The sequence below is a fragment of the Heteronotia binoei genome, chromosome 11 (genome assembly GCF_032191835.1).
Source record: "Heteronotia binoei isolate CCM8104 ecotype False Entrance Well chromosome 11, APGP_CSIRO_Hbin_v1, whole genome shotgun sequence".
Classification (NCBI taxonomy): Eukaryota; Metazoa; Chordata; class Lepidosauria; order Squamata; family Gekkonidae; genus Heteronotia; species Heteronotia binoei.
In genome coordinates, this window is record NC_083233.1 from 77,906,640 (window position 1) to 77,925,290 (window position 18,651).

Genomic DNA, 18,651 nt, shown 5'->3' on the forward strand with positions numbered 1-18,651 from the left:
CAAACCCGGTTCTCCCAGAAAAGAGAGCTCTGGCTGACCCAAGGCCATTCCAGCAGGTGCAAGTGGAGGAGTGGGGAATCAAACCCGGTTCTCCCAGATAAGAGAGCTATGGCTGACCCAAGGCCATTCCAGCAGGTGCAAATGGAGGCGTGGGGAATCAAACCTGGTTCTCCCAGATAAGAGAGCTATGGCTGACCCAAGGCCATTCCAGCAGGTGCAGGTGGAGGAGTGGGGAATCAAACCCGGTTCTCCCAGAAAAGAGAGCTCTGGCTGACCCAAGGCCATTCCAGCAGGTGCAAGTGGAGGAGTGGGGAATCAAACCCGGTTCTCCCAGATAAGAGAGCTATGGCTGACCCAAGGCCATTCCAGCAGGTGCAAGTGGAGGAGTGGGGAATCAAACCTGGTTCTCCCAGATAAGAGTCTGCGCATTTAATCTCTACATCAAACTGGCTCTCGCCAAAGGAAGGGAAAACCCAAGAAGCAGACATTTAGGGGACACAATTATGTGGATGCTTTACAAAAAAACCCCTGAGCAAACCCTCCATGCGGAAGCAACCTTTACAATAACTCCGCTTCCCCCACTCATCTGCTGTTTGCAGTTCTGGGTCTAAATCTCTCTGCCAACTCAACGTAATACTTCGTGCATCTGACAAAGCAGGCATCGGATCGCAAAAACGGCTAGCACAAGAACCGCATTCGGTCCTGGCAGTACCATGCCAAAACACTCTGGCTGCAACGGATTAACACGGCTAGCCCTCTGAAACTAATTCAGGTTCCTGAGAATAACCTTAATGAGATACAGGGAGACGGATCTTTAATTGTCGCAGTAGGATGCTATAGCAAAATGTTTGCAAGTAGCTATGTCCTGAGAATGATGGAGCAGATGGCCGGTCTTCCTGCCAGTCCAATTAATGCAAAAGGGATCTCACAAGCCATTGAAAACACTGAGTCTAAGCAAATCCGCGGCTGTGACAAGCTCCCAACAATCGTTTGTGAAGTATCTTGGAACTGAGCTCGGACAGCCAGTTGGGGATATGATTTATGACCTCTCTCACTCCTGGTTAGGTGCCGGGAAGTCCCACGGATTTCAGTCCCACGTTGAGTACATAAATGACGGTAGGAAGAAAAACATCCCACCATCTGCTTGCCAGACAGGCCAATCAAGCAATTTTGAAAATTAATACTGATTAAGATGCATTTTCTGGGACAATCCTGGTTAGCCCGTTTGCCAGGGCTGGCTGCTTTAGAAGAATCTCTCTTAAACCACAGACTTCTATGAAACCTCTTGTATTTTTTTTTTAATAACTCGGCTCTGTAGCATCATTGCCGTTTTAAAAATCAATGCTCCGAAATGTTCCTTCATACAAATACATTCAGCCGGCAAGCACAGAAGTCGAGAAGGCTGGAAAAGACAATAATGCCAGGAAAGGCTGGAGGCAGCAGGAAACGAGATGGGTCGACTCAGTCAATAAAGCCACGAGGGCCCTCAGGTTGCAAGACCTCAGCAAGGCTGTTAACAAGACGTGTTGGAGGTCTTGCCTTCTCATAACGTGACTGAAGTATGACAGCCTCAGGGTGGTAATTTTCGCTTCTAGGGAGAAGCCAGCCTTGGTTTTTTTTTGCTGTCGAGTCACAGCTGACTTAAGGCAACCCCTTCCCCTCATGGAGTTTTCAAGGCAAGGGACATTCAGAGGTGGATTGTCATTGCCGGCCTCTGCATTAAAAAGGTAGCCCCCTGTGCAAGCACCAGTCGTTACCGACTCTGGGGTGACGTCACATCACAATGTTTTCACGGCAGGCTTTTTACGGGGTGGTTTGCCGTTGCCTTCCCCAGTCATCTACACTTTCTCCCCAGCAAGCTGGGGACTCGTTTTACCGACCTCGGAAGGATGGAAGGCTGAGTCAACCTGGGGCCGGCTACCTGAATCCAGCTTCTGCTGGGATCGAACTCAGGTCGTAAGCAGGGAGCTCAGACTACAGTACTGCAGCTTTACCACTCTGCGCCACGGGGCTCTTGCCTCTGCATTACTACCCCCAGTATTCCTTGGTGGTCTCCCTCCCAAATACTGACCAGAGACAGCACTGCTTAGCTTCTGAGATCAGACGATACTGCTGGGCTAGCCTGGGCTACGTGTTCCATATAGAACCCACTTATTTTTCTTTTTTGGCCGCCCACGGTATCCTTAAAGCTCTCCTCCGGCACCACATTTCAAAGGAATCTCTTTTCTTCCTGCCAGCCTTCTTCAGTGTCCAACCTTCACATCCATACCTAGTCAAGGGGAAGGCTAGAGCACTAGATCTTTGTCACCAGCAAATCTTATCTTCGTGGCTGTCTTTCCCAGTCACAATCTCCTTCTGATTTCTCGTCTGCAGTCTCCCTGTTGGTGGACGATTAAGCCAAGCGACAGAAAGTCTTGAACAATTTCAGTTTCTTCAATAGTCAGTCTTAAAGTTGTATAATTCCTCAGAGGTCATTACTTTGGCCTTTTTGATGTTCAGCTGTAATCCTGTTTGAGCACTTCTTCAGGAGTCATTTAAAGTCTTCCCTTTTTTTGTATTTTGTGTGTGTGTGTGTGTGTGTGTGTCTGCACCTGGAAGTCATGTCAGTCTCTGGTGACTCACCACTACTGGGGGCCTGGAGGATATTCAGAGAGGTGGCTAAATGGAGCCTGACCCTGTCCTCTCAACTGGGTATTCCAAGGAGGTCTCCCATCCAAGCACAAAACCACAGTTGACCCTGCTTAGCTTCCAAGATCTGACAAGATTGGGCTATCCAGGTCAGGGCCAAGTCTATTTTCTGCCAGTAATGTGGTGTCATCTGCTTATCTCAAGTTGCCAATGCTCCTTCTCCCAATTTTCACTCCACCTCCATGTAAATCTACTCCAGCTTTCCTTAGGATATGTTCTGCAAACGGACGGAAGAGATGGAGATAAAATCCATCCTTGTCTGACAGCTTTGCCGTATTCTGCCCCAACAGTAACCTTTTGTACTGAGGAGGAGGAGGAGGAGGAGGAGATGGGATTTATACCCCGCCCTTCGCTACTTGAAGGAATCTCAGAGCGGCTTGCAATCTCCTTCCCCTTCCCGTCCCTACAGCAGGCACCCTGGGAGGTAGGTAGGGCTGAGAGAGCTCTCCCAGAACTGCTCTTGAGCAGAACAGCTCTGAGAGACTTGTGATTGATAAACACAACCGTTGAAATATAGGAGCACTAGGAGTCTCCAAGTATTATATCAACATTATACTTTTTTATCTATAACATATAGTAGCAATATTTAGTTGGCCATTAGTCACATCCATATAACAATAGAACAGGGTCCCATGAGAAATCCTTACTTCTTCCTCTTGAGACCTGCAATTATAGCCCGACTGCTTGTGCTACATCTTGCCTTACTATTAGAGCAACTCTGCATTGTCTGTTTTGTCATTTCTTGATTTTGTCATTTTTTGTCATTTGTAATTTTTTGGCTGAAAACTGTTCACTCACTCCCGGGACTGCAATGTTTAAACAATTGTTTTACAATTTCGAGTATACCTCGATTCATACTTCTCACGTCCCTGGGAGTTAACTGAGTGCCATCCGACCTGAGGGTCCTGTCTTTCGGCACTTTTTTTTCCATTTTGGATTGTCTCATCATAGAGTTTTCAAGACATGAGGTGATCAGAAGTGGTTTACCTTTGCCTCCTTCTGTGCAGTGCTAACCAGGGTGAGCTGAAGCTGTGCAGTGCTGTTGTCTATCATAGATCCTCGGAGAGTGTTAGCGGCTGCTACTGCTGTTGCCCAATAGCTACCTTTCCAAGGATTCCTTCAACCTCATCGCTATTGGAACTGTCTGTTCTCTTCTGCTGATGTGGCTGCTGATTTCAGGAGGAGATGGAAGCATCTTAGACTGGTGTTTCAGCTGTGACCGTTCCACCTTGAGTAACTCTGCTAGGAATTTAGCCTCGTTTAAACTCCTAACGGAATTGCTCTCAGCTAAACTCCTTATAAGAACCCCGTGGCGCAGAGTGGTAAAGCTGCAGTACTGCAGTCCTAAGCTCTGCTCACGACCTGAGTTCAATCCCGGCGGAAGCTGGGTTCAGGTAGCTGGTTCGAGGTTAACTCAACCTTGCATCCTTCTGAGGTCGGTCAAATGAGTCCCCAGCTTGCTGGGGGGAAAGTGGAGATGACTGGGGAAGGCAAGGGCAAACCACCCCGTAAAAAGTCTGCTGTGAAAACGTTGTGAAAGCAACGTTACCCCAGAGTTGGAAACGACTGGTAATCGCACAGGGGACTACCTTGACCTTTTTTTCTCTTTTAGCTCCTTATGGAATTGCTCTTTGCTTTGCTGACACACACAACACCCCCCCCCTCCTTACCGTGATAAGGTATGTGTCTAAGAGGGGGGAACTTATTTACTTAGGATATTTCCTAATTAAATCAACATTCTTCCTCTTGGCTGCATACCTTATAGTGAGAGATCTGTGTGTCTTTATTCCTTTATTTAGGATACATCTATGCTACTGCTACAGAGTCCTACTCGAGGCAGCCTCCCAGCCCTGGTGACTCGCTCGTTCTGCCTCGGGCACAGCGCCTTCTTCTCCTCTCCCTGCATTCTGTGGGAGCACAGAAGCCAGAGCTCATGCTCCCTTGGTCCTCCCCACTGGCAGATAAGGGGGAAATGTCAGGTGCCTGCCTAGCAATTATTTATCCTGGGATCCAGTCCAGGAGGAAAGAGGCTGGGAGCTTGCGGCTGGGAAGACAAAGGCTTCGCCCGTGCCAACAGCAGCTCCTGGAGCACTCATGGGTACTGAGCTGCATTTGACTTCCGAGCTGCACCATCAGTCTGGCGTCACTGACGGATGATGCTTCAACCGCTCCCGGCTTCCAGAACGGTTCTGAGCACTCGGCTCAATGCTGCCTGTCAAATCCACCCACTGTCCGTTCCAGGTGTACAGTTCGGAAGGAAGACTCCAAGCCCTTTCCTATTTGTTGCCAAGGTGGGCACACACACAAAAGCATGCCTCTCTCGTGCTGGGGAAGAGTGCTGTACAAACAATGCCGGGCTACGAGTTTGTGGTGTGGGGTCTGTTGGGCCTTGGCCTTTCTTCTTGTTGAGAGGGGGCATCCTCCCAGGACAGCCCAGCAGCCTTAGAACCTTGACCTCCCCTCCCACTCCCTGACCGAAAGAGCCTTCCGCACCCTAAAGAGGAACATCGATGGGGCTGCCCCTCCGGGCAGGCAGAGCTGGAGCAATCCACCATTCCAGAACTCCCCTTTCCTGTATTCCCCTCTAGCCCACCAACAACTTTTAAAATATGGCCCAATTTTTCAATCAACACAGCTGGATTCTCAATTGAGCTGCGTCCTGATTCTGTAGACCCAACTTGGCTTCCCCACAGCTGAACAGCAGCTACGGGGGATGGCTTCTCAGAATGCTGCCGCAGGGGGAGGAAGAACTCCCGCTCCCCCCCCCCCAAGCTAATTTCCTGCATTGAACATTGTGGTAGGGAGTTATTTCCCCATTTTTACTGCCCCACATGTACAGTATACTCAACACAAAGCAGCAAAAATGGGGAAATAATCCCCCTTCCCACGTACTGTTTCAGAAAATGGGTTGGTGGAATCCCCCCCCCCCCGTAATAGCGTTGCGGTGCTCTCCTTTGTTTTTGCAAAAGCCATTCCCTGCAACTGCTATAGGGCTGTGAAGAACCTCAGTTGGGTCTGGGGAACCAGGATCCAACTGGTTAAAAAGTTAGTGACTGTTGCTTGCTCCCCTCTCCCATTCTTTTATCCTTCTTGTTCCTCATTCAAAAAGCGTGTGAGGAACCCACCCCCCTCTTATTATGCACTTCAGGCTCCAAAATACATGAACCCTGGGCTCAGCCTGGTCTCGCTTTGATTTCATTCTGCCCAGTGTGCTGCGGAAAAAGAAATCTCGGTTCCCCAGGACCTGCATGCAACTTTGAAGAATATAATGTGCTGTGAAAAAAGAGCTAAAAATATCTCTGCTTTACTTAGGATCACATGTAATTGAACCACCTACCCTTCCTAAGCGCTGGAATGCAATTCTCTAATTTTCAGGATCTGACAGCCACAGCAAGAAGCCTGCCAGCTTTGAATGGTTTTTTTTCCCCCTTTTCCTTTCATGCATTCTCACCTCACACCTGAGGTTCTTTTAAGCAGCTCTTGCTATCATTGAAACAGTCAATTTTTTTCCCGAGAGGAGGGGTCTGAAATCAGTTACGTTGGCTAATCCAGTCCTCCCTCCCCTGCCGTTTGCTTGTCAGTCCCAGCCAGCTGTGTAAACTCCAACACTGGCTTAGGCTGGAAGGCTGTATATATTTCCCTTTGGATCATTAAGGGAGAAAGCAGCGGGCTGCCGGAGCTGACCTTTCGGTGGACGAAGTGCTAAGACCTCAGCTGAGGATACAATTGCTGGCATGCGAGAGTCCGGCAGAGACGGCATTAACTCATTTGACTGCCAAAGCAAGCAGGGCTGAGGCCATAAGAGGATACAGCAACAGAAGGGGGGGGTGGGGGGAGAAGAGAGAGAAGACACAACCCGGCCCTAATAATGATTTATTTAAGAGCGCCAGCACCGTGTCGAAAGTATGAAAGGGACACGCGGATTTCTCTATAGGAACTGGGGAGGGAGAAGGCAAAGGCCGCTCCTTGGAAAGCTCCCCCCCTCCATATCTTAGACCCACAAAGATACAAAGATTTCTAAGCAGAGTTAGACAAAGACTGACTGCCGCTCACGACATACTACAACAAAGGGAAGTTGCACACGGATGGTAACCCAACAAAGCCCTAAGGCAAACAACCCGCAAAAAAGCTGTACAATGTTACATGCACTTATTGACGCATGATATCATCACTGCAAAAACTAGAAATGTATTAGCATGTGACGACTCACGAACCACCTTCAACTGGGCACCGTATATGGAGCCTAAGCTTGCAATGTTTCAAAAAGCTCAATGAAGACGTATAAAGTCCTTCAGCTTCTCCAAGTGGAGTGTGCGTTGTTTCCACGAAGTCAACAAGAAGTCCCGACATACTGCAGCATTCTGATATGTCAAGTCAGTGTTAACCAGCAAATCCTGACTGTTGTGTAAGGCCCAGCCAGACCGCTTCTTGACGCTCCCCTGCTCCTGCTCCCTGCACCACCATCCCCAGGGCCGATGGCAAGGCTATTTCTGCTGTGGTCTGTGAATTCAGAAGTTGCAGCAACCCACTCAACTCAACCAAACAAACAGCAGAAAATGGGTTGGGGGAACCCTCCCCCCCCCGTAATAGCGTTGCGGTGCTCTCCTTTGTTTCTGAGTTTTTAAAAGCCATTCCCTGCAACTGCTATAGGGCTGTGAAGAACCTCAGTTGGGTCTGGGGAACCAGGATCCAACTTGTTAAAAAGTTAGTGACTGTTGCTTGCTCCCCTCTCCCAGGTTTACAAGATAATGCATGGGATGGAGAAAGTAGAGAAAGAAGTCCTTTTCTCCCTTTCTCACAATACAAGAACTTGTGGGCATTCGATGAAATTGCTGAGCAGTCAGGTTAGAACAGATAAAAGGAAGTCCTTCTTCACCCAAAGGGTGATTAACATGTGGAATTCACTGCCACAGGAGGTGGTGGCGGCCACAAGCATAGCCACCTTCAAGAGGGGGTTAGATAAAAATATGGTGCAGAGGTCCATCAGTGGCTATTAGCCACAGTGTGTATATGTGTGTGTGTGTGTATATGTGTGTGTGTGTGTGTGTCTGTCTGTCTATCTATAAATAATTTTTTTGGGCCACTGTGTTACACAGAGTGTTGGACTGGATGGGCCATTGGCCTGATCTAACATGGCTTCTCTTATGTTCTTATGTGACACAGAGTGTTGGACTGGATGGGCCATTGGCCTGACCCAACGTGGCTTCTCTTATGTTCTTATGTGACGCAGAGTGTTGGACTGGATGGGCCATTGGCCTGATCTAACATGGCTTCTCTTATGTTCTTATGTGACACAGAGTGTTGGACTGGATGGGCCATTGGCCTGACCCAACGTGGCTTCTCTTATGTTCTTATGTGACGCAGAGTGTTGGACTGGATGGGCCATTGGCCTGATCCAACATGGCTTCTCTGATGCTCTTATGTGACCCAGAGTGTTGGACTGGATGGGCCATTGGCCTGATCCAACATGGCTTCTTTTCTGTTCTTATGTGACACAGAGTGTTGGACTGGATGGGCCATTGGCCTGATCTAACATGGCTTCTCTTATGTTCTTACAAACTGCAGTTAGCAAAGTGGCTATATGTTCTAGTCTGAAGGGGAAGGTCTTTCTGATCATTCTACTGCAAGCAATGATTTCATGAGACCTTATCTACCAACCATGCCTTCATCCCACCCTTCTTTCCTCCCAGCAGTTCAGGGCAGCAGACAGAGAGCCCCTTTCCCTTCTATCCTCACAAAAAGCCAGGAAGGAAGATGTCAGGCAAAGAGACAGTGACTGGCCCACCGCTGCCCAAAACAGAGCTTCATGCTCAAGCAGGGATTTGAACCCAATGCACTCTAGCTACTACACAACAACGACTCTGTCATGTTTCCTAAATCTCCTCTTTGCAAAATTAGAACAACTCAAAGACTTGTATGCCAATGAACCTTTCATTTGCCTGTCTCTGTACAAGTCAAGACGCCCACCTTGGGTTGGATCCTATGGGCCTGTTCTACTCACGGCGGCACTGCCCTCTGGTACTGGAAGCATGCGCTGTTGCAAAAGACCTTTCGTGCATGAGGGGGAAGCACCTCTCTCTCTCTCGGCTTGGCTTCGCGAACGAAGATTTAAGAAGGGTGCAATAGTCCACGTTTGCTGCAGGCTCGCTGGTGGCTGACAAGACCAATGTGGGACAGGCAGGTCACCGCGAACAGAAAGGGCACATGGGACTCAATTTCCTTTTCAAAATCGGAATTGTTTTCTTTTTTTTAAATAAATAACACCTGTGAAATGAAACCTGTCCTTTAGGCTTCTGGGGACAAGCCAAGTGAGTTCCAAGCAAAAAGAACGCTGCACTAAAGGGGCCACACTACTCAACTGAAAATATTAATAATGTGGAAGGTAAATGAAGACAAAACAAAATGGAGCTTGTTATGCTAAGGCAACATGACTCTCAACCTGCTGCAAACCCATTAAGTGAACAGATCCATGTGGGCAGCCATGCTGGTCTGAAGCAGCAGAACAAAGCAGGAGTCAAGCTGCACCTTTAAGAAGCGGCACTCTTTTAGAGCAGTGTATCAGAATATTTTGCTTTTTGTATTGATCTACTCAAATAAGGGATATGGGCTGCTTATCTCATTACCTATACTAACCCATCTCTCACTATATCTTAATGTACCCATTTTTTCTAATGGCAAACTAGAATGTATTTCTCTTTTAGAACACTGTATCAGAATATTTTGGTTTTTTGTACTGACACACTCAAATAGGGATATTGGCTGTTTATCTTATTACGTATACTAACCCATCTTCCACTATATTTTAATGTATTCTTTTTTTTTAATGGCAAACTATAATGATGTTATAACCTCTTGAGATACTAATGCCCTCCATGGAGAGCCAGTTTGGTGTAGTGGTTAAGCATGCGGACTCTTATCTGGGAGAACCGGGTTTGATTCCCCACTCCTCCACTTGCACCTGCTAGCATGGCCTTGGGTCAGCCAGAAATCTCTTATCTGGGAGAACCGGGTTTGATTCCCCACTCCTCCACTTGCACCTGCTGGAATGGCCTTGGGTCAGCCAGAGCTCTCTTATCTGGGAGAACCGGGTGTGATTCCCCACGCCTCCACTTGCACCTGCTGGAATGGCCTTGGGTCAGCCAGACCTCTCTTATCTGGGAGAACCGGGTTTGATTCCCCACTCCTCCACTTACACCTGCTGGAATGGCCTTGGGTCAGCCAGAGCTCTCTTATCTGGGAGAACCGGGTTTGATTCCCCCGTCCTCCACTTGCACCTGCTGGAATGGCCTTGGTTCAGCCAGAGCTCTCTTATCTGGGAGAACCGGGTTTGATTCCCCACTCCTCCACTTGCACCTGCTGGAATGGCCTTGGGTCAGCCATAGCTCTCTTATCTGGGAGAACCGGGTTTGATTCCCCACTCCTCCACTTGCACCTGCTGGAATGGCCTTGGGTTAGCCATAGCTCTCTTATCTGGGAGAACCGGGTTTGAGTCCCCACTCCTCCACTTGCACCTGCTGGCATGGCCTTGGGTCAGCCATAGCTCTGGCAGAGGTTGTCCTTGAAAGGGCAGCTGCTGTGAGAGCCCTCTTCAGCCCCACCCACCTCACAGGGTGTCTGTTGTGGGTGGGGGAGGGAAAGGAGATTGTGAGCCTCTCTGAGACTCTTCGGAGTGGAGGGCGGGATATAAATCCAGTATCTTCATCTACCTCACAGGGTGTCTGCTGTGGGGGAGAAAGGGAAAGGAGATTGTGAGCAGCTCTGAGACTCTTCTGAGTGGAGGGCGGGATATAAATCCAATATCATCATCATCTTCTTCTTAAATCCACAACTAATGAAGCCAGAATGACACCCAGATGGGGAGGGACGGTGGCTCAGTGGCAGAGCATCTGCTTGGTAAGCAGAAGGTCCCAGGTTCAATCCCTGGCATCTCCAAAAAAGGGTCCAGACAAATAGGTGTAAAAAACCTCAGCTTGAGACCCTGGAGAGCCGCTGCCAGTCTGAGTAGACAATACTGACTTTGATGGACCAAGGGTCTGATTCAGTATAGGGCAGTTTCATACGTTCGTATATGTTCAGATTTATGGCACTTCACACCTATGACATGTCTGCTTTTCATCACCCTCCACTGCTGTCACAGCCCAGTTAACAATACAAGCAAACAAACAAACACAGACCCCAATTTGGGATTCTTTTAATCTGCTAAAAACATCCCCATGACTCTCCATACCAACTCACTGCCCACTTTCTCTATATTTAAAGATAGCTTGCCATTCCAAGTTTGTCTGATGAAGTCTGCGTAGAGCGTACGAAAGCTGACATTCTGAAAAAAACTTAGTTGGTCTTAAAGGTGACACTTGCCTACTGCTTTGTTCCCTGAAGCGAAGGTGAAAGCGACAGAAGCTGCCACGGGAAGGCTCCCGTACCCAAGCTTCTCAAAACCAGAATGTGAGCGAGCAGGAGCTACGTTCACACGTGCATGTGCTGTCCTCTGTCGCCTCCGTCCGTGACACCGTCGTGAACTTCACATCTGCTCCGGTCCACTTCCTGTCCTGTCACCGTTATTAGTCTTGACAATTCAGCTACTCAACAGATCGCTCCTGTCAGGTTCTCTGACAAAACGGAACGTTTTCTATGTACTTTACAATGCAAGCCAACACACAACAGATAAGGCCAAAGTGTTTGCGGCTCACTCACTCACTCACGCCCTTGGGCTGCTGGGCGATTAATCATTTCTTTCCCCACAGCAGGAACGTCATGAAGCCCAGACTGCCTGCTCTCAATTCTTACTAAAACAAAGGCTCCAAAGGAAGACAAGTCGAGTACTATAATGGAGGAGGGGAAGGAAACACACGAGGTTTACGGAGCAATTGAAAACCGTTTGTTTGCAACGGCAGAGGCTGTTAGGTGCCGGAACATCTGCGGGAGCGCGGCAAGCAAAGACCATTTTCCCTTAAAGACTCTTTATCTCAAGGGTTTGTCATCTGGTCGTCTTATGTTGCAAAGAGAGACTGTGAAAGCCATATTTGGTATGGGGAACGGTGCCCTTGACTTCAGACAGCGATGATAATAGAGCAGGGGTGGGCCAAACACTCAGCATCGGCTCCTCGCACAAGCCCTTCCAAGTCCAGCAGACACCACAGCCCTGGTTGCTTCCTCCTCCTCCGGGAACTGTCCAGCTCCCTCAGCCCTGCACTCCTGCTCCCGCCACCTTCCCTGGGCCAGTCACGACACAGCTGCTCCCTTCCCCTTTCCCAGCCTGTCTCAGGCCCCTCAGAGACTTGGGAATCCCACACAGAGTAGCGACTAGCTCTGCCTGCAGCCGTCCCTCTCAGTCCCAGAGTGGAGCTGTGAGAGGAGGAGGAGGAGAGAGAAATGTCGAATGAGGGGTGACATAATAGAGGTTTACAAGATTATGCATGGGATAGAGAAGGTAGAGAAAGAAGGACTTTTCTCCCTTTCTCACAATACGAGAACTCGTGGACATTCAATGAAATTGCTGAGCAGTCGGGTTAGAATAGATAAAAGGAAGTCCTTCTTCGCCCAAAGGGTGATTAACACATGGAACTCCCTGCCACAGGAGGTGGTGGCAGCTACAAGCATAGCCAGCTTCAAGAGAGGATTGGATAAGCATATGGAGCAGAGGTCCATCAGTGGCTATTAGCCACAGCTTATTGTTGGAACTCTCTGTCTGGGGCAAGTGATGCTCTGTCTTCTTGGTGCTTGGGGGGAGGGGAGCAACAGTGGAAGAGCTTCTAGTGTCCTGGCCCCACTGGGGGACCACCTGATGGCACTTGGGGTTTTTTGGCCACTGTGTGACACAGAGTGTTGGACTGGATGGGCCATTGGCCTGATCCAACATGGCTTCTCTTATGTTCTTATGTGACACAGAGTGTTGGACTGGAGGGGCCATTGGCCTGATCCAACACGGCTTCTCTTATGTGACACAGAGTGTTGGACTGGATGGGCTGTTGGCCTGATCCAACAAGGCTTCTCTTATGTTCTTATGTGACACAGAGTGTTGGACTGGAGGGGCCATTGGCCTGATCTAACATGGCTTCTCTTATGTTCTTATGTGACAGAGTGTTGGACTGGATGGGCCACTGGCCTGATCCAACATGGCTTCTCTTATGTTCTTATGTGACACAGAGTGTTGGACTGGATGAGCCATTGGCCTGATCCAACATGGCTTCTCTTATGTTCTTATGTGACACAGAGTGTTGGACTGGAGGGGCCACTGGCCTGATCCAACATGGCTTCTCTTATGTTCTTCTGTGACACAGAGTGTTGGACTGGATGGGCCATTGGCCTGATCCAACATGGCTTCTCTTATGTTCTTATGTGACACAGAGTGTTGGACTGGATGAGCTATTGGCCTGATCCAACATGGCTTCTCTTATGTTCTTATGTGACACAGAGTGTTGGACTGGAGGGGCCACTGGCCTGATCCAACATGGCTTCTCTTATGTTCTTATGTGACACAGAGTGTTGGACTGGAGGGGCCACTGGCCTGATCCAACATGGCTTCTCTTATGTTCTTCTGTGACACAGAGTGTTGGACTGGATGGGCCATTGGCCTGATCCAACATGGCTTCTCTTATGTTCTTATGTGACACAGAGTGTTGGACTGGATGAGCTATTGGCCTGATCCAACATGGCTTCTCTTATGTTCTTATGTGACACAGAGTGTTGGACTGGAGGGGCCACTGGCCTGATCCAACATGGCTTCTCTTATGTTCTTATGTGACACAGAGTGTTGGACTGGAGGGGCCACTGGCCTGATCCAACATGGCTTCTTATGTTCTTTTGTGACACAGAGTGTTGGACTGGATGGGCCACTGGCCTGATCCAACATGGCTTCTCTTATGTTCTTATGTGACACAGAGTGTTGGACTGGATGGGCCATTGGCCTGATTCAACATGGCTTCTCTTATGTTCTTATGTGACACAGAGTGTTGGACTGGATGGGCCATTGGCCTGATTCAACATGGCTTCTCTTATGTTCTTATGTGACACAGAGTGTTGGACTGGATGGCCCATTGGCCTGATTCAACATGGCTTCTCTTATGTGACACAGAGTGTTGGACTGGATGGGCCATTGGCCTGATCCAACATGGCTTCTCTTGGGTTCTTATGTAGAGAAGACAAGGTTGCCTCGGCTGCATCAGCATCCCAAGGCAAGCTGTGCAACTGGCTGTTCCTGGGAGTGAACAGGAGCTAAGGGAAGAGACAACACCTCGCGTTGTCAAGTTCCAGGTGGGGGTTGGAGACCTCCTGGAATTCATGTTGATCTCCAGACTACGCAATTGCTTATTTATTTGAAACATGTATCCCACTTCCCCTAGAGCAAATGGCTGCTTTGGAAGGTGGACTCTAGCTGGCCCTGGGTGAGCTGACACTGATTTCTCTTGCCGAGGATGTGAGAAACAAGGTCTCCAAAACGCCAGCAAAGTCATGGCAGTTTGGCTTGAGCTTACACCGTTGGAGGCTCTCTGGACAAGGGATCTGTCAAGCATTGTATGCTCATTTTATATTATAGAATTCAGATTTTAGAGTTGTTACTAACCCAGAATTAAATATGGGCACATCAAAGTGGCAGCTCCCCCCCCCCCTTTCTTTTTTCGCTTTTACTATCAGATGCAGGAATGTCTTCTTTGAAGATAAGGCCTCCCGGGACTTGTTCCCAGGCTCAGCCAGGCCTGAACCCAGGATGTGCTAGTCACAATATAGATAAGGAGCCCAGCGTGTGAATTTCACACGTGAATGTAGAATAGTTTATAGAACCTTTGATGTGCCATTTTAAAGCATGTATTCTAGTGTTACCAAGTATCAGTTCCGATCTTCAGCTGGAATGAGCCACATGGATTATCAATAAACCTAACTTTGTTTCAAAATCCAAGGCCTGGTTATTGTGAAATTTCATGCTTGACAGGATCCAGCCTCCAGATGGGGGCTGCATGCAGATCTGCTGGAATTACAACTGATCTCCAGGCTACATAAACTGTTTGCCTGCTTACTTATTTAAAATGTTCCTTCCACTTCTCCTGGAGCCAATGACTGCTTTTGAACGTGGACTACCTGGCATTACACCCGACCAAGGTCTCTCCCCTCCCTAAGCCCCCCTTCTCCTCAGCTCCACCCTCAAATCTCTGGGTATTTCTGAACCTGAGGTTGGCAGTGCTAAGAACAGCGGGAAACCTGGCTGCTTAAGAGAGCAACGGGCTGGGGATTCCTAAACATCAGTCTTCCTTCCAACAAACGGCTCTGAACTGGAGGGGAGCTACTAATGCGGCCTGTTGCAGCACTGGCTGGCTGCATTGCACTCTGCTTTCTTTCTTTAGGCTTAACGTTTCTGTCCCATATCCCAACCAAACTGGCTGTCGGGGTGACATACAGCAGCAGAGAAAACATTACAAATCAGCTCAAAAAGCAGGCTTTTAAAAAAGGGTTCAGTTATTATCAGTGGTTCTGAGTAAAGTAGGAGATCTAACAGACCAACATAAGCCCCACACTAAAATCCAAACACTGACACAAAAATGCCAAACACAAACTGTGGAGGGAAGGTTCATTCCACAAATGGGGTGCCACAACTGAAAAGGCCTTGCAAGTCTGCTGTTTATAAGTACTCCAGTTGCCAAGGGAGTCGAAGCATGCAAAGAACGCAAGCTTGGACTTTTACTTGTTCACTCCTCCAGATGGGACTCCGGCTTACCTCGTCGCCTTTCAGGACTTCCGTGCCACTCATCTCCTGAGCTTGGTTTGATTTCTGCCGCATTTGCCTCTCTAAATTTGCCATCTCTTCCTTGGCAGCCTGAAGCTCTTCTGCCTTGGCTGCTTTCTTCCGGGAAATGATGGAGGCCTGCATGATTAATCAGATCGTTATAAGAATCATGGTTTAAGCATCAGAGGTTTAAACATTTCCGGGAGGTGAACACAGTGGAAAAAGCTGGCATTCAAGTCTGAAGTTATTGACACACGAGTGCTCTACTAGAGTGCCTGCCCACGCACAAGTCTATTATTTTTGGCACACAATGGCCTGAAGTGTGTGCATGTGTGTGTAGGGGAGGGGGAGGGGAGGGTATCAAACTCTTACCCCATTGAAAAGACGCAGCTACCTGGTCACCCGAAATCAATCCCAACTCAACACCAGTGGCCAGACAAGGGTCTATTTACAAGCCTGATTCAAGAAGCAGGTATATTGCTAACTAAAGGGTTTTAAAAAAAATACCCAGCACTAAGCAGCACTGCAATTAAGAACTGGATTAACGCTGACATTTAAATGTTTGACTTCCATGCCAGCATTCAATGCTTTTCTTCTGGCAGTATTTTTTTTTTTTAAAAAGACTTCAATTCTTTCAAGGCTGTACATAAGTAGCAGCAGGAAGCAAGCGGCAGAAGTTATTCAACAAAGATACAGTGTGGATTTCTTCACCCGACCCCTACATCAACCCTACAGAAATATGCGGCATGCAGATTAAGACAAAATGGTGACAAGAAACAAAGTGGTTTTTTGACCTTTAAAAAAGAATGGTGAACATGATCTTCCCATGTGGGCAGTATTATGGAAAATACCAGTTTTTTAATTTGAATGATAGCCTCCAGAAATGTGCTATTACAATGCAAATGACCCCTGGCTCACACATTATACTCTTCCTTTGAACAGGTCAGCAAGATAGAGTATCTGACACCAATCCCAATTCTGCTATAGGGAAATCTAGCCCTAGCTTAGGGGGAAAAAACACTTGCAGCTTGCAGCTGCTGGAATGGCCTTGGGTTAGCTACAGCTAGCGCAAGAGTTGTCCTTGAAAGGGCAGCTTCTGGGAGAGCTCTCTCAGCCCCACCCACCTCACAGGGTGTCTGTTGTGGGGAAAGAAGATAAAGGAGATTGTAAGCCGCTCTGAGTCTCTGATTCAGAGAGAAGGGCGGGGTATAAATCTGCAGTCTTCTTCTTCTTCTAATCTAAGCAGGGTCAGTACTTGGAGGGGAGACCACTGAAGAAGGCTCTGCAAAGGTAGACAATGGCAAACTGCCTCTGCTTCTCACTTGCCTTGGAGCAGGGTTAATTTTTATACCCCACTTTTCTCTACCATAAGGACTCCCGAAGCAACTTATAATCGCTTTCCCTTCCTCTCTCCCCAACAGGCCCCTTGTGAGGTAGGTGGGGCTGAGAGAGTTTGGAGAGAACTGTGACCGGCCCAAAGTCACCCAGCAGGCTTCACATGGAGGAGTGGGGAATCAAACCCGGTCCTCCAGATTAGTCAGCCGCTCTTAACCACTACACCATGCTGGCTCTTGCCTTGAAAGCCCCTCGCTGGGAGCTGGCTGCAATTTGGTGGCCCTTCACACACACACACACACACACAATTGCCTCGACAGGCAGCAGTTCTCAGGGGTCCCAGGATCACTTTATTATTTAGAACATTTTTTGTCCTGACTTTCCTCAATCACTTGAGCTTTTCTGCACGACACTGGAGATAGCAGGGAGCGAGCCAGCAGTCTCAATGCAAGCAAAGCCCATGTTCTGCTACTGAGTTCTGGCCTCTGCTTGTCACACATTAGCAGGTCGGTCGGACGTCACTGTGCTGACGGCAAAAACACAAAATCTGATTTGACCTGTGGCTGACGACATAATCAATGTCTGCAGCACAGGAATCATGTTCAGGACACTCAAAAAGCATAAAAAATGCTTTTAAAAACCCAAACAACACATACCGGGAGGGAGATTTCCTATTATTGTTTGGTGTAGTGGTTAAGGTGTGGACTCTTATCTGGGAGAACCGGGTTTGATTCCCCACTCCTCCACTTGCAGCTGCTGGAATGGCCTTGGGTCAGCCATAGCTCTCTTATCTGGGAGAACCGGGTTTGATTCCCCACTCCTCCACTTGCAGCTGCTGGAATGGCCTTGGGTCAGCCAGACCTCTCTTATCTGGGAGAACCGGGTTTGATTCCCCACTCCTCCACTTGCACCTGCTGGAAAGGCCTTGGGTCAGCCAGAGCTCTCTTATCTGGGAGAACCAGGTTTGATTTCCCACTCCTCCACTTGCACCTGCTGGAATGGCCTTGGGTCAGCCAGAGCTCTCTTATCTGGGAGAACCGGGTTTGATTCCCCACTCCTCCACTTGCACCTGCTGGAAAGGCCTTGTGTCAGCCATAGCTTTCTTATCTGGGAGAACTGGGTTTGATTCCCCACTCCTCCACTTGCACCTGCTGGGATGGCCTTGGGTCAGCCAGAGCTCTCTTATCTGGGAGAACCGGGTTTGATTCCCCACTCCTCCACTTGCACCTGCTGGAATGGCCTTGGGTCAGCCAGAGCTCTCGCAGGAGTTTCTTTGAAAGGGCAGCTTCTGGAAGAGCTCTCTCAGCCCCACCCACCTCACAGGGTGTCTGTTGTGGGGGAGGAAGGGAAAGGAGTTTGTGAGCCGCTCTGAGACTCTTCGGAGTGGAGGGCGGGATATAAATCCAATATCTTCATCTACCTCACAGGGTGTCTGTTGCGAGGGAGGAAGGTAAAGGAGATTGTGAGCCGCTCTGAGACTCTTCAGAGTGGAGGGTGGGATATAAATCCATTATCATCATCATCGTTTGTACAGAATATTAAGTTCTGCCCATTTTCTGAAAATGCGGTTTCAGAACACGGGTCGCAGCGCATCAAGAGCTGAACGCTCCAAGTGGAATCATGCAATCCAAAACCACGACCCAAGGTTTTTAACTTTAAACACAAGACCGTGGCTCTTTGCTTCCTTCACACGCAGCTTAAGCAGCAGCTTTGGGAGCAGCCTCCTCTCGCTGGATTGGAGCACTCGCTTTTATGCTATCTATCCACGATGATTCAGCCCGTCTGTTATTCGAGCCCTCTGCTTCTCCAAACTGTGCCCACAGTGACAAATTGTGCTAAGACTCACGTGGTGATCTTGCAAAGCCAACGACAGCGCCCTGCGGAGCGGAGCAGAGGCTGCCGTATGTTTT

At 48.6% G+C, this 18,651-nt stretch overlaps 1 protein-coding gene across 1 annotated transcript in view; it reads right to left on the reverse strand.

Annotated features, from left to right (window-relative positions):
* Positions 1-18,651, reverse strand: part of IFT81 (intraflagellar transport 81) — an 86,961-nt gene that overhangs the window by 29,258 nt on the left and 39,052 nt on the right. The window contains exon 11 of the mRNA XM_060250145.1: positions 15,398-15,544. Within this exon, the coding sequence (XP_060106128.1) occupies positions 15,398-15,544 (147 nt within the window). The remainder of the gene's footprint in view (positions 1-15,397; positions 15,545-18,651) is intronic.